Source organism: Ranitomeya imitator, chromosome 4, assembly GCF_032444005.1.
Source record: "Ranitomeya imitator isolate aRanImi1 chromosome 4, aRanImi1.pri, whole genome shotgun sequence".
NCBI classification, from domain to species: domain Eukaryota; kingdom Metazoa; phylum Chordata; class Amphibia; order Anura; family Dendrobatidae; genus Ranitomeya; species Ranitomeya imitator.
The window spans coordinates 626,260,158-626,276,991 of record NC_091285.1 but is presented as its reverse complement, the minus strand read 5'-3'; the positions used below and the strand labels follow the sequence as shown (position 1 = coordinate 626,276,991).

Here is a 16,834-nt window from a genome sequence, read left to right as displayed (position 1 = left end):
ATGGTATGGGAGGCAATACTGGAGGTGATGGGGAATGATGGTGGTGGGTTAGGCAATGATGGAGGTGATGGGCAATGGTGGTGGTGGGAGGCAAAGATGGAGGTGATGAAATGGGCATTGGTCGTGGGGGAGGCAATGATGGAGGTGATGGGCAATGATGGTGGTGGGGGAGAGGCAATGATGGAGGTGATGGGCAATGGTGGTGGTGGGAGGCAGTGATGGAGGTGATGAAATGGACAATGATGGTGGTGGGGGGAGGCAATGATGGAGGTGATGGGCAAGGATGGTGGTGGGGGAGGCAATGATGGTGTTGGGGGGAGGCAATGATGGAGGTGATGAAATGGACAATGATGGTGGGGGAGGAGGCAATGATGCAGGTGGTAGAATGGGCAGTGATGGAGGTGGTGGGGAGAATGATAGGGGTGGTGGGGGAGAAGGCAATGATGGAGGTGGTGATGAGGACAATGATGGGGTCGAGAGGGGCTGCATTATACTTTATGAGGGGGCTACATTATATTCTGTGGGGGGACTACATTATATTATGGGGGGCTACATTATGCTATGTGAGGAGGCTACACTATATGGGGGGGCTGCATTATATTCTGTGGTGGGGCTGCATTATCTCAGTTGACTACATTATATTCTGTGGTGGCTGCATTATACTATATAAGAGGGTTGCATTATACCCTATGAGGGTGCTACATTATATTCTATGGTTGGGACTGCGTTATACCTGAGGGGGTTGCATTATATTTTGTGGGGTGCTGCATTATATTCTATTACAGGGGACTGCGTTATATTTTATGAGGGGGCTAAATTATATTCTGTTAGGGGGTTAAATTATATTCTGCGAGGGGACTACCCCAACTCTTGCTACATAATTAAGACGTGTACTACCTGATATTAGCGCTTTTTACCGCACAATTGGTGGTCTTGTATCTATTTCTATGTAGCTACATAGTGGGCCCCAAGAATGATTTTCTCTGGTGGGCCCAAGGTGCTCCAGTCCGACGCTGATCATACTGTGTGGGGTTATCATACTGTGTGGGGAGCAAAGGGTACCATCATACTATGGGGGGCTGTGGGTTCATTAAACTGTGTGGGGAGGCTGTGGAGCTCAACCTGTTGAAGGCACCATGGGGACATCATACTTTGCTGTGTGTTCTGGGGGGCATCATACCCTATGGGGACCATTAAAGTGGTATTGTAGTGCCGGTTTCACACGTCAGTGGCTCCGGTACGTGAGTTGACAGTTTTCTCACGTACCGGAGACACTGACTCACGTAGAAACATTGAAATCAATGTGTCTCTGGACATGTCAGCGTGTTTTCACGGACCGTGTGTCCGTGTGCAAAACACGGAGACATGTCAGTGTTCGTGGGAGCGCACGGATTACACGGACCCATAGGGGAGGGCATATTCATGACTGTAATGGGCGGCACCACGTGACCGCTCATACAGGAGAAGCTGCGGCGAGGACAGGATGCTGCGAGGGAGCCGGGTGAGTATTTTATTACCAGCGGGCGGGCGCACAGGGGGTGGGAGTGGGGTGGGGAAGGGGATCTTTATTTAAAACACGAAAAAACAAAAAAAAGGATTTTTCATATCTTCTTTCCAGCGAACGCTGCTGGAGAGAAGATATGAATGGCGGTTTCAGCACCAGATGCAGGGGACAGCGCTTATCTCTAGCGCTGTCTCCTGCACGCTCCGTGTGGTACCCAGTCGGCACACGGGCGGCACACGTGTGCCGCACGTGTGCCACACGGCTGGCCTACGTGAGCTCACGGACACAGATAACTCCGGTACCGATTTTTTCGGTACCAGAATTATCTGGACGTGTGAGACTGGCCTTAGGCTGCATTCATTTATATCTTCAGTTTTAAAGATGAAGTCTTAAACAGGTAAAGTTTTACTTTTATTCTACTTCCACATATGTAGCAAATACTTTATATGTACCTGCCTGAAATCAGCTGGGCAAGGAGTTCAGCAAGCTGGAAAGCCCCCAAGGCAAATGCTAGGATTTGTTTCAGCTTTGTGGTAGTGTGCTTTGGGGTAGTGTGGTGTCATTTTTCCTTACTGCAGGTTTATGAAAATTAATGTTTAAAGTGTATTTTGTGATCACATCATGGATGTGTGGTTTGTTTGGGTGTTTTCTTGCTGAAGGGGGCAGGTTTACATTTCAAATGATGTCTCATTTGTGTGTGTGGATGCAGTATGAATGGAGATACAAAGTAATCACCGAAAAAGAGTGTTTTGAAATAATATAGAAGGATCTTTATTCTCAATTAGGGGAAATGGGGATGTTTTGAACTTTTAGGGCCTTTTTTTTTTTTCATTTTTTTTTACTGTTACTGTCAGTCCCCTTAGGAGGCTTGAGAATGTGATCGTCCTATCGCTTGAGCTACACAGAGAGATGCGACAGCGTACATGGCATTCGGCGTACATGTATGGCGAGTGTCATGAAGGGGTTAAAAGTTGGGATGTATGCCTATGCCCATGACCTTACCTATCTACCAAATATTTTTTTCTTTTAGGTGAGAGATGGTGGGTTGAGAGGGGGTCCATTTAGGACTTTTGCTGCATATTGATTGTCTGTAATTCTGAATTCCAATAGAACTGATAAATCCTTGACTTTAGTTGATGTTGGACAAATGGTTTATGATGGCTAGAAAAACACAATCTTACCACACAGAGGAGCCTCGGCTCTGTCATCCCCTGGTTGTTCTGGGGCTGTGTGTAGCATGTGTCTTGCAGACCATGCAGTATTTTTGCTATTTACCCTTTGTTCCTATGAAAGGTTATCCATTACAACCTGCAAACAATGTGAAGCATGACACAGATCCAAGCCCGGCCCCAGGGGCTGCCAGTAATTACCTGTGTTTAGCAGACACAGCCAGTCAACCAGAGGGAATTATCAAAACTCAACAAAGATAAATGATTTTCTTGAAAAAACACTTGGCCTAGCCATCACTTGTAAGCTTCAATGGGATTAGGACTGACCATGGACGCTACAAGAACAGTTGTATGAATGTATTCCTCAAAAATTGCCATCCAACAAGTCATTCATTGCTCAATTATAGTGCGTGTGAAAGTTAGGAAAATGATAACAGGAGATGTATTTGTGAAGCCATTCCAAGACATAGCTTAGGAAGGAAGGAAGGAAGGAAGGAAGGAAGGAAGGAAGGAAGGAAGGGGAAGGATGGAAGTAAACAGAAGGAGGGAGGGAAGGAAGGAAGGCGGGAGGGAAGGAAAGAAGGAAGGAGGGAGGGAGTGAAGGAAGGAGGAAGGAAGGAAGGAGGGAGGGGAGGAAAGAAGGAAGGAAGGAGGGAAGGAAGGAAGGAAGAAAGGAAGGAAGGAAGAGAAAGGATGGAAGTAAACAGAAGGAGGGAGGGAAGGAAGGAAGAAATGAAGGAAGAAATGAAGGAAGGAAGGAAGGAAGGAAGGAAGGAGGGACAGAAGGAAGGAAGGAAGGAAGAGAAAGGATGGAAGTAAACAGAAGGAGGGAGGAAAGGAAGGAAGAAATGAAGGAGGGAAGGAAAGAAGGAAGGAGGGAAGGAAGGAAAGAAGGAGGGACAGAAGGAAGAAAGGAGGGAGGGAGTGAAGGAGGGAAGGAGGGAGGAAAGGAAGAAAGGAGGGAAGGAAGGAAGAAAGGAAGGAGGGGAGGAAGGAAGGAAGGAGGGAGGGAGGAAGGAGGGAGAGAAGGAAGAAGGGATGGAAGGAAAGAAGGAGAGAGGGAAGGAAGCAGTGATACAAGGAGGGTGGGAGTGAAGGAAGGAAGGAAGAAAAGAAGGAGGGAAGGATCCTTCATCATCCCTCCTCCATCAGCTATCCCTACACTGTCAGCAGGTAATAGAGGTTTTACTAGAGAAAGGACAATATGTAGCCCTGAAAATGACTTTTGTCTCACTGGTGCAGCAGCAGTATACAAGTACTGCAATATTAAACACGACCTGTATGCCTGCTCTAATCTAAGCTCTCCCTCCTATATCAACTCTCCCTGAGTGTGCTGATCATCATGTCACCGGATTTTATATAAAACCTGATGCCATGATGCAACCGGCCAATCACAGTGATGTCCATATCCAACATGGCTACGGAATTACTGTGTATGGCAGGCAATCCCCACATGTTTAATGGATGTCTAACAGTCGCGAAACTTGATCGAGTAACGAGCGTACCTGAGCACCCCGAGAATCGAGCAGTGGCGAGCACGCTCGCTGATCACTAGTTTACACCTATGATAATCAAGCTTGGTGATAAATCCATGATTAGTAAATGATCTGAAAGCAAATGTGGGCTATATCCATCATTTGTCACCAATCACAAAGGGGATAAGAGGAATTCTCTAAAATCCAGTTGTCCATCTGATTCCTGAGCATTAGAGAATGAGATGATGACGATGATCGGGGAAGAATGGATGGTATGGAGGAGCCAGCATGTCTGGAGCTTTGTTTACCTTTCTACCTGTCCCTGGTGCAGCCACTGAGTGGGCAGGTAGGAAAGTGACCACTCTGACTTCTGCTGATCCCTTTGTTGTGATAAAGGCCAATTACTTCCTATCCCACAGGGATTCCTGAGATAAGGAGCTGATGGGGGATAAGTGTGGAGGGAAAAGGATAATATCCAAAGATACCCCTCTCACCTATGTGGAGAAGTCACACAACCTTCTACCATAGAGATATCATCTCATGAGTCCTCTGTAGTGTTGAGCGATACCGTCCGATACTTGAAAGTATCGGTATCGGATAGTATCGGCCGATACCCGAAAAATATCGGATATCGCCGATACCGATATCCGATACCAATACAAGTCAATGGGACATCAAGTATCGGAAGGTATTCTCATGGTTCCCAGGGTCTGAAGGAGAGGAAACTCTCCTTCAGGCCCTGGGATCCATAGGGATGTGTAAAATAAAGAATTAAAATAAAAAATATTGATATATTTACCTCTCCGGCGGCCCCTGAACTCAGCGCGGGTAACCGGCAGGCTTCTTTGTTCAAAATCAGCGCTTTTAGGACCTGAGAATCACGTCCCGGCTTCTGATTGGTCGCGGGCCGCCCATGTGACCGCCACGCGACCAATCACAAGCCGCGACGTCACCGCAAGCTATTAACGCGCTCATTTTTAAAAATGAGCGCGTTAATGACTTTCAAAGACGTAGCGGCTTGTGATTGGTCGCGTGGCCGCGACCAATCACAACCCGCTACGTCTTTGAAAGCCATTAACGCGCTCATTTTTAAAAATGAGCGCGTTAATAGCTTGCGGTGACGTCGCGGCTTGTGATTGGTCGCGGCCGCGACCAATCACAACCCGCTACGTCTTTGAAAGCCATTAACGCGCTCATTTTTAAAAATGAGCGCGTTAATAGCTTGCGATGACGTCGCGGCTAGTGATTGGTCGCGGCCACGCGACCAATCACAAGCCGCTACGTCTTTGAAAGCCATTAACGCGCTCATTTTCAAAAATGAGCGCGTTAATAGCTTGCGGTGACGTCGCGGCTTGTGATTGGTCGCGTGGCGGTCACATGGGCGGCCCGCGACCAATCAGAAGCCGGGACGTGATTCTCAGGTCCTAAAAGCGCTGATTTTGAACAACGAAGCCTGCCGGTTACCCGCGGACTCACCAGGGGCCGCCGGAGAGGTAAATATATCAATATTTTTTATTTTAATTCTTTATTTTACACATCTCTATGTATCCGATACCGATACCCGATACCACAAAAGTATCGGATCTCGGTATCGGAATTCCGATACCGCAAGTATCGGCCGATACCCGATACTTGCGGTATCGGAATGCTCAACACTAGTCCTCTGTATATACACAGCAGCGGCAGCTCCTTAGCATCCAATCTCTAGTAGCATACAAGACTATAATGTCATTTTTAGCACTGATCGTCTCCTGTAGGACAGATGGACCTTTCGGGACCCCATTAAAAGGGTTATCTGGGCTTGGGTCTCAAATCTGTAGCCACTCTATGTGATTGCAGACTTGTGATGAACCCTCCCAGGGTGCAGTGTGCGCGCTGTCAGGATTCTCTAGGGCCGGTGCGTGACCGCAAGTATACAATTTGCATACGAGCCAATGTAAGGAGGTTGCTTTCCCTGCTCCTTACCTAGAATCACTTAGTCGGACAGCTGGGTTGTTGGGGGGAGGACTTTCTGCCCTGGACAGAAGGGACCATGTGACTGCTGGGGGCGGAGAGGAAGAGAGAGGGGTGTGGTCAGAAAAGAGCGGGAAAGCAAAGCGCGCGAGACGGAGGGGACAGCGCGCCAGAGAGAGAGCAGGCTGCAGCGCTGCGCTCCCCATGAGGGAGTGCTCCCCGTGAGGGCACTGAGGCTGAGATACCAGCCGTAGTGTAGGCTGGATGTCAGAGTGTGGACTTGGAAGCCTCCGTAATCAGAGAAGACGTATCCGCTTACAGTGACCTGACCGCACAACACCCGGTGACCGCACTGACAAGCCAGGACCCCTGAGTGTAACAAAGTAAACTGCTCAGTGTGTGTGTAGCATTGCTGCTGCAGAGAGAGAGAGACTGCCAGCCTGATATACAGAGACTCCCAGCAGAGTGGCTGTTACACTTCCTGCTTCCAGCTGCACTGGGAGAAAAGACTGCAAAGACTTAACCCCGGAGTCTCCAGTTCCCAGGATACAGAGGAGAGACTTCAGGATCTCAAACGCTGCTGATGACTGTACCCACATTGGAATAAGGACCCTCCAGTCAGGACCGCCCTGGACTGATAAGTTACAAGAACACTCGTTAACCCTTACAATTCCGCTTAACTGTTTACTGTTTGCTTTATCTCTATTAACCCCCTGTTTACTCCCTGGAAGGAGAATCTTATTCCTGTTAATAGATTCCCCTCAACAGTTGGTCTGTCTGTTCCGTGGTGACATACTCTACCCTGTACTCTATTAAACCAACTAGACGTGCACGGACCCGCTCAAAACAAGTGAATTGAGCAATGTCAGACACGTCTAGTCGGAGCGTGATCAGAAGTATGCAAATTGCATACTTGCACTCACATGACAGCCCGCTCTCTGTGCCGGAGAATCCGGACAATGCGCACTATGTGCACTGTGAAGATTCACAAGTTTGCAGTCACAGAGTGGCTGAAGACTTGTGCCTCAAGGCCTGGACAACCCCATAAACCAATGCCCAACCATTGCACCCCTTAGAACACCACCCCAATAGACATTAGTTGGCAGATTCCCATTATTTGGAAGATATCTGTAGATGATGCTATGTATGTAGGGGTAAAACTTGATTTATTTTACCTTACTGATATTATAATTATGACCATCACTCTCCTGAAATACCATACACATCTGTGTTGGCCAAATGTTTAGTTAGAAGCCATCTTAGGTGTGATAGACCCCATATTTAGCCTGATGTCTGCTGTTACTGGAGAAAATGCTGGCTGTGCCCATACCTCTGATTACCTGGTAGATGGAGAGGTGCCTGACCGGGCAAAGACATGGTTCAGGCTGAAAAAATAGCTGTTAACAATATGATCTGCTTCATAGTTAATGTCTACTTTTCCTAAGTGTCCCCCACCTCATTGTAGATTGTAAGCTCTCACGAGCAGGGGCGGCTTATTTTGCTTTAATTATTGTATTGTTAACGTTGTTACCTATGACTGTTGCGTTTGAAACTGTTAAACTGTAAAGCGCTGCGGAATATGTTGGCGCTATATAAAGATTATTATTATTTATTTATCCGTCTGTATCATTTTCATCCATTTACAATAATCTAATTTGTACCTATAAACCAAAACTCTTTAGGGGGGAGATTCACCAAAGTGGTTTTCCCAGAAAACTAGCATACGTCACTTTGAAAACTCCCAACATTTTTCCACAAAGCAGAGTTGTGAAAAAAAATTCTGACTTTTGGCATTTTCACGACACGTGTGCATGACGGAGCGTGGCAGCACCCGGCCAATTCATCAAAACTTATGTTGAAACTGACGCCTGAAATGTTACCCCAGTTAGGGATTTTCTTCCGAGGTGCACAGATGCGGATGCAACTGATAACATACACTGATTTCATTAAGACCGGCAGACTTAAGGTACCGTCACACTCAGCAACTTTGCAACGAGAACGACAGCGATCTGTGACGTTGCAGCGTCCTGGATAGCGATCTTGTTGTGTTTGACACGCAGCAGCGATCTGGATCCCGCTGTGCCATCGCTGGTCGGAGCTAGAAGTCCGGAACTTTGTTTGGTCGTCAGGTCGGCGTGTATCGTCATGTTTGACATCAAAAGCAACGACGCCAGCAACGTTTTACATGGAGCTAACAACCAGCGAGAACGAGAAGTGAGTCGCCGTTACGTAACTGGATCACTCCTGCATCGTTCTGGAGCTGCTGTGTTTGACGTCTCTACAGCGACCTAAACAGCGACGCTCCAGCGATCGGCTCGTTGTCTATATCGCTGCAGCGTCACTGAGTGTGACGGTACCTTTAGAGGGGTATTCCCATCTCCAAATACCTCCAATTAGAGATGTAGTGTAGTTCTTCTGATTCGCTATGTCACTTACCCGATGTGCAAGGCATTGCAGTAGCTTAGATATCCATGGTTACAACCACTAACAGCTAACTAACTAGCTGATTCTCACTATATGCGTAACCATAACCATATACAGCACAGAGCAAAAGTTTGGACACACCTTCTCATTTAAAGATTTTTCTGTATTTTCATGACTATGAAAATTGTACATTCACACTGAAAGCATCAAAACTATGAATTAACACGTGTGGAGCAGGCAGTCATCAAAGCAAAAGGTGGCTACTTTGAAGAACCTAGAATATAAGACCTATTTTCAGTTGTTTCACACTTTTTTGTTAAGTATATCATTCTACATGTGGTAATTCATAGTTTTGATGCCTTCAGTGTGAATGTACAATTTTCATAGTCATGAAAATAAAGAAAAATCTTTAAGTGAGAAGGTGTGTCCAAACTTTTGGTCTGTACTGTATATATTGGTTATATCTATCAATGATTTTCTACTACTTGTCCATGTCATATCTGCATATGTGTAATAAACACTATAACATATTTCTCTATTATATTATCTATCTATAATCTATCTATTATCTATCATCTATCTAATATCAATCTATCTATAATCGATCATCTATCTATCTGATTATCTATCTCTCTATCTATCTATCATCTGTCATCCATCATCTATCTATTATCTATCAATTATCGATCATCTATCGCTTATCTATCTATCAATTATCGATCATCTATCGCTTATCTATCTATCTATCTATCGATCATCTATCTATCTATATCTCATTATCTCTCTCTCTTATTTCCCTGGCTCACATTCTCCTGGGCTGATCCCTTATGTTCCTGTTCTGCCTCTTTTCCTTGTCATTACACTTTCCACCACTTCGCCCACCACATAACCCCCCGCAGTAGCAGCCAGCAATGATGCGATGCGACCATGTTCCTGTTACATCTGTCATCCTGGTTGTGCTCCCTCCATCACTACCTGCAGCAATTACTGGACTATTCACCATTTATTACAAATGACAGGAAGCAAACATCGAATCCAGGGCTGAGATCTAATCTTCATTCTGCCGTTTGCAAAATAATTATTGTGCACTTAATAATTGCGATATCATGAAATGAATGTAAATAGTATTCCCAATATTATATGGGTCACTCACCTTCCTGCTCCCCTGGCAGCATGGTGGTGTAAGGCATGGATGACAGTGTGATAGGAGCTTGATATCTATACACAGAAACTGCGTTTTTTTGCTTACTATATATATATATAGTAATAGTGAGCATGAAGCAGTTTCTTTGATTAGATATTATAACGTTATCACTTTGTTATTTTGCTAAATCACACTCATTATTCCAATCATATATCATAAGGGATAATTTTATAGCTTATTTATGCAAAAAATCTTCATAAGTATTCATTTTTATTATTGAATAATTCTAATTAATAGTTCAGTGAGAAGTAAAAAAATACTATGAATAATATTGATGTTAAATATTTATTCGTCTAAAATTCTATTTTTACTAAATTATATAACACATAACATCCAACATGAAAATAGATAAATTGTAGATTTATAAATAGATAAGAGATAGAGATATGAGATAGATAATAGAAGATAATAGATAGATAATAGATATTAAAAAGATAGTAGATAGGTGATAGATAATAGATAGATAATAGATACATAGATGATAGTTAAATATGAGATAGATAAGATAGATAGATAATAGATTTTAAAAAGATAGATAATAGATATTAGATTGATAATAGATAGATAATAGATATTAGATAGATAGATAGATAGATAATATATAGATAATGGATATTAGATAGATAGATAGTAATAGATAGATATGAGATAGATAGACAATAGATATGGACAAACTGCAGCAGCACCAGACAGATGAGGATGGAAAACCTCCTGGTAACAACCAAACCATCCAGATATAGAGAACAAGAGTTAAATAAATAAAAGGTGGATTACCTAAAAAGACAGATAAATAACTAGATAACCGATAGATAGTTGATCAGATCCATCATACACAGAGGTAGATGATATGTTGCTAGATAGATATTTTTTCAGTTAGTCCCATGTCATTCCTTGGGACCACAGTTTGCAGCAGCAGCAGCACTTCATTCCTTCCTTCCTTCCCTCCTTCCTTCCTTCCTTCCTTCATTCCCTCCCTTCCCTCCTTCCTTCCTTCATTCCCTCCTTCCTTTCTTCCTTCCTTCCTTCCTTTATTCCCTCCTTCCTTCCTTTATTCCCTCCTTCCTTCCTTCCTTCCTTCATTCCCTCCTTTCTTTCTTCCTTCCTTCCTTCCTTTATTCCCTCCTTCCTTCCTTCCTTCCTTCCTTTCTTCCTTCCTTCCTTCCTTTATTCCTTCCTTCCCTCCTTCCTTCCTTCATTCCCTCCTTCCCTCCTTCCTTCCTTCCCTCCTTCCTTTCTTCCTTCCTTCCTTCCTTTATTCCCTCCTTCCTTCCTTTATTCCCTCCTTCCTTCCTTCCTTCATTCCCTCCTTCCTTTCTTCCTTCCTTTATTCCCTCCTTTATTCCCTCCTTTATTCCTTCCTTCCTTCCTTCCTTTCTTCCTTCCTTCCTTCCTTCCTTCCTTCCTTCCCTCCTTCCTATACACTATCAGGTCTGTGAAGATTTACATGTTGCCTATTAACCAGACATGTAGCTGGTATTGGGGGCACCATCCGACATCATTTTGCCCCCCCTGTGTATATCTCCAGGTCTGATACGAGGCAGTCCACACATCCTCCTCCATTGCTCACAGCTCTCGGGGTTGGCATCATGTCCCCTGGTGATTGCAGCAGCCCCATGTCAGTCACCAGGCCCTGATGCCGGGCAGTGTGGGCTGTAGCTGTCCCTGCTGGGCAGGGGCTCCCGGGTTCACCACCTGCCCTGCTGGGCCGCCCCCGGCTGGCAGTGTGGCAGATCCGGAGTAGTACGGGCTCCCAGTGCATCCCACGAAGCACACTGGGTAAGGGTAGGAGCTGGCACTGTAGCTGGAGTGGAGAGTCTGGGCCCCTCCCAGGCAAGGTTTTCCGTCCCTGACCAGGACTGGCACTGCCACCCTGCGTGGGGGAGGGGGTCGTCCTGCCAGCTCCAGGCTCCGGTCCTGCCTCTGCCTCTTACACTTGTACCGCCGGTTCTGGAACCAGATCTTCACCTGGGTGGAGGTGAGCCCCAGCGCCGCGGCCAGCTGCTCCCTCTCCGGGGCGGACACGTACTTCTGCTGCTTGAAGCTCCGCTCCAGCTGGTACACCTGGGCCTGGGAGAACAGCACCCGGGGCTTCCTCCTCTGGGGCTGCAGGGGCCGCTCCTCTCTCCGGGGCACCCTGCACCCAGCACCTGGAGGGAAAGAGGAGCCGAGTCACAGGGGAACTACAAGTCACAGCGCGCACTGCCTAAACCCGGGATAATATAAAATAGAAATACAGAGGAGAAACAGCAGAAAATGAATTACCTATAAAAATAATCATATTTCACTTCTTACATGTCATCTATTGTTAAGATTAATTTTTATTATTATTATTATTATGGCATTCTATTAAATTATTCAGCATTGCATTAATTTAGCCTTACATAATAATATACATTTTTTTACAAAACTTTTGTTAGGTAAATATTGCACTTTAATTTATGATATTATATATATATATATTTATATTTTACATTATAACTCCTACAACTATATAATATTATTATACTTTACCTTTATGTCTTTACGTCATAAGTTGTACATTGTCTTCTTGCCGTATGGTTCAATACATGAATTATACGTAATACTATACAATATATCATTTTCATAACTATATTACTTTCTTATTATATTTCCTACATCAAATACTGGAATGTTGCATATTGCACTATACATATATTATATACATTATTATCATTATTTATAATTTGTTAAATCATGCTTGTATGTAGTAATAACGTGTCACATGATATTGTATTACATATCTTTTTAACGTATGAAATATATGACACTTGTTCATTACATTGTATTGGCTATATCACATTGTATATTTGTGTTGTATGACAATATGTTATAGCATTTATCATGTTATATTGTCTGTTATCTAATAATATGTTGTTTTCTGTCTTATTAATTAACATTTTAATAAGTTGAATTATATTGTTTTATATTGTCCTGAGATTATAATATACATTGCATAAAATTATTGTAATTCAGGCATATTTTATGATTAACACTGCGATCTACATAGTTATATAATATCTGACAAGGTCTCTCCTAGTTTTCTAATCAGATCTGTGATACAAGTCGCTGACTTCCCTGGATGAGCCGCACATTGTTGGTTTCTATAGACTTCACTAATATTAATGAATGAGTTTGTTCTACACAAAACCCCCACATTATGTATAACAAAACAAATACATTACTTTATTAATTATAAAACGTAAATGTCCTAGACACACAGTTACCGCTAATTATTAAATAACTATTAGTGTTGGTTGCAGCTGTCGTGCTGTAATACTGCATTAATGCATATAATGTGTGTGTGTATGTGTATATATATATATATTGCCATTAAATAGAAGGGGTTTTTTTTCACTATGAATGGTGTGCTGCCTTCAATCTTTTAATATATATATATATATATATATATATATATATACATATAGAAAGACATATATACTGAAGACTCGATGTATATACATTAGTGCAGTGTTACACCAGAAGAGCAGCTAATAGTAGTTTAGTAATGAGAGGTAACTATCTGTGCCCAGGCAGACATAGATATATTTCGATTTATCTATCTATGGATATATTATTGACATATCTACCTATTGATTATTATTGATATATCTATTTATATGTATCTATATTTAGAGATATATTAGTATAGATAGATACATTCTTACATATGGGATAGATAGATAGATAGATAATACATAGATACTGTAGGTTGATATATGATAGATAATAGATAGATGACAGATAGATAGATAGATGATAGATAATAGATAGATAATTGATAGATAATAGATGATAGATAATAGATAGATAATTGATGATAGATAGATGATAGCTAGATAATAGATAGATGATAGATATTAGACAGATAATAGATAGATAGTAGAGAAATAATAGATAATAGATAGATGATAGATATTAGATAGATAATAGATAGATAAGAGAGAAATAATAGATAATAGATAGATAATAGATAGATGATAGATAATAGAGAAATAATAGATGATAGATGACAGATAGATAATAGATAGATAATAGATGATAGATAGATAGATAATAGATATTAGATAGATATTAGATAGATAATAGATAGATAATAGATAATAGATAGATAATAGATAGATGATAGATATTAGATAGATAATAAATAGATAATAGAGAAATAATAGATGATAGATAGACAATAGATAGATAATAGATAGATGATAGATAATAGAGAAATAATAGATGATAGATGACAGATAGATAATTAATGATAGATAGATGATAGATAATAGAGAAATAATAGATGATAGATAGATAGATAGATAATAGAGAAGTAATAGATGATAGATAGATAATAGATAGATAATATATATGGGATAGAATTGTGAATTTGGTTATGTTTCTAATAACATATAATAACATATAAGAAGTAGTAAAGTCCAGCCTCAGCTCCTCCAAATGTGACAACCTTTGGCATGCTTCAGACTGCACACTTACTCTGCTCATCCTCTCTCATTGGGGAGGCACAGGGGAGCCCCATTTCCTCACTGTCCTCTCCTCTGTCATGTGCTGATAGGACTGGTGGTCGTTCAGACCTCAAGGAAGGAGCCTCCACTTGTCCTCCAGGATGCTGAGAAGGATCCAGCTTCAGGATGTCTTTGACTGAGAAGGGAGTGGATGTTGCAGGGCAGGGGAGCATCATTGAGGGGTGGAGAGGCGAGCGTATGCCCTGATTGTAGGTATCTCACCATGGATGGCTGCTGGTTCCTTGCCCTGCACACCTGGGAGGCTGCTCTGGTCGCCTCTGCACGTTCAGCCTTCAGCTTAGACCTTGTGTCTGCCCATTGTCCAATGTCCTACCTCTAGAGCAAACCCCATCCACCTCCACTTCCCACAGCTCAGCACTTCACATCTCCACCACCTCTGTGTCCACCACATGAAGAGCCCCACACCTTCATCTGCCTCACTGCAAGGGAAGGGCCCATTGTCTGCAACTGCACTGAGTACAAGGGAGGTCTGACCTGTCCATGTGCTCTCCCCTCAGACCAGACTGGTGTATGGGGGAGATTCACAGCTGAGATTACCCCAGACAGGGGGAGATGCAGACTGATAGGGAAGGTCTCATCATGGGGCTTCCTCATGAGTAGCCAGTGCAGTCCATTCATAATTCTAGAAAGGTTAATTATTAAAGGCATGCTGAGAATTGTAGTTTGCCACATTGAGGATGGAGAATCAGTCGTGATAAAAAGGGGCAATCACAATTAATAATGAACCTTGAAATTTGCCACATTGAGGGTCAGGTGTTAAAGAGGGGCAAGGGCTCTCATACCATAGAGGTAATCCATGAAGAGAGGCGACCCCAGAAGTAATTATTAGGTGATGACACCCATCCTCTGTGATCCAAAGAGGGTGTAAAGAGGGAAACCTAGGTGCTCCATCATAACGAGGTGCCTATTTTGACCTCTGCTTTGAGGTCTCCTCCTATATACACCAGTGATGGGAGGAATATTACAGAATAAGTCAGTAAAGTGGATGTAAGAGGAACATATCCAACAAGACATAGTTAAGTCCATATATATTTGGACAGAGGCAACTTTTTTCTAATTTTGGTTATAGACATTACCACAATGAACTCCTAAACCCTTCATCCAATTTTAATGTGGATACCCTCAAATGAAAGCTGAAAGTCTGAACTTCAACTGCATCTGAATTGTTTTGTTTAAAATTCCTTGTGGTAATGTCTATAACCAAAATCAGAAAAATGTTGTCTCTGTCCAAATATATATGGACCTAACTGTATATGAGCTGCACCTGGCGGGTTCACACTCTTCACAATCCAGGTATCAGTTATCTTCATCTTTATTACCAGCCTTTCCCTCCAAACTCCAATAATCAATGCACATTGCCCCAAATGAGCAGAGAAATGCAGTTTGTCCTTGCCATATGAAAAAATACTATTTTTTGTTCATTTTGGCAGAAATATAAATTTCCATTGAAACAATTCATGTCAGGGTTTGGGGTGTAGGGAAAAATATTTGATATTATTAAAATTATTGATATTTTTGTCAATATTATTATTATTTGAAACCTCATTCAGCTTTATAAAATGATGCCTTGCTATCTGCAATCAGACCTCTTATTCTAGAGAAATTCACACTTTTCTTAATATGTAAATCAGCTGTTAAGATCTATGGGCCGGACATAGATCTCCCAGGAATTTTCCTCCAAAACGTATTGTAAATGAAAGGGAGAGTTACCAGTGTGAGACATGTAGATCAGGAGAGCAGACTGTCAGTCATTACATGTCTCACACTGGTAACTCTCCTTACATTTAAAATAATCTCTTGAATCAGATTCCCAAGGAGATCTATGTCCGTCACACAGATCATTTAGATATTAAGGAAAATGTGGATTTCTTAGAATAAGATATGTACGCAGATATCATATTACTAACTTATCCAGCTTCCTATGACCTACGTGTCCATATAGACGGCTTAGGAAGGTTGATCCTACTGACAGATTCCCATTAAAATGGCCTTACATTGACCTAACAAATCAATGTGGGCCACAAGGAAGCAGTTGGATCACTATATGGGTCTTTGCTAGTCCATTCATGGAATCATGGTCATACTGGTAGAATCTTCTTCACCTCCTCGGCCTTTCCGCAGCCACACAAAGAGCCCCTTATTACCGCATCCTCCCTCTCCCGTATTTGTTTTGTCTCCACCACAAGACTATCACTGTTTGTTTGCCTTATCAAATAGCCCCTTGTAATGTGACAGTTCAGTGAAGAGATGGGCTCAGCTGCCGGTTGATGGGTAATCCAAAGCTCTGCATCCATTAGAAACACATTAGAAGGGAGATAAGCACAGAGTGGCTATTAGAGTCATCCCTGGACCACCCCACACATTACACTTGCCACTCACAAGTCTTTATTACCAAGGGTGGCATAAATAAAAATAATGCGAAATATTGTAACACACAGGAGGATTAGGAAGAACATTGAATTTAAAAAAAATTAGGAACAGCCCTTTTTTATGCTTGGCACTTCAATTAAAGGGATCGTTTCCCAGTAGACATTTATTACTTTTCCGTAGGATAT

At 42.5% G+C, this 16,834-nt stretch overlaps 1 protein-coding gene across 1 annotated transcript; it reads right to left on the bottom strand.

Annotated features, from left to right (window-relative positions):
• Positions 1 to 11,260: 11,260 nt before the first annotated feature.
• NKX2-6 (NK2 homeobox 6) lies at positions 11,261 to 14,434 on the bottom strand. Its single transcript, XM_069762439.1, has 2 exons — positions 14,230 to 14,434; positions 11,261 to 11,876 (listed from the first exon to the last, which is right to left on the bottom strand). Exons 1-2 carry the CDS (start codon positions 14,432 to 14,434, stop codon positions 11,350 to 11,352), a joined length of 732 nt encoding a protein of 243 aa, XP_069618540.1. The 3' UTR covers positions 11,261 to 11,349.
• Positions 14,435 to 16,834: the final 2,400 nt, after the last annotated feature.

Coding starts and splice junctions, on each gene's coding strand:
- NKX2-6 (XM_069762439.1), bottom strand. CDS start 14,434: ATGATGCTCCCCTGCCCTGCAACATCCACTCCCTTCTCAGTCAAAGAC. Junction 11,877..14,229: donor AATGAGAGAGGATGAGCAGA/GTAAGTGTGCAG, acceptor CTTTCCCTCCAG/GTGCTGGGTGCAGGGTGCCC.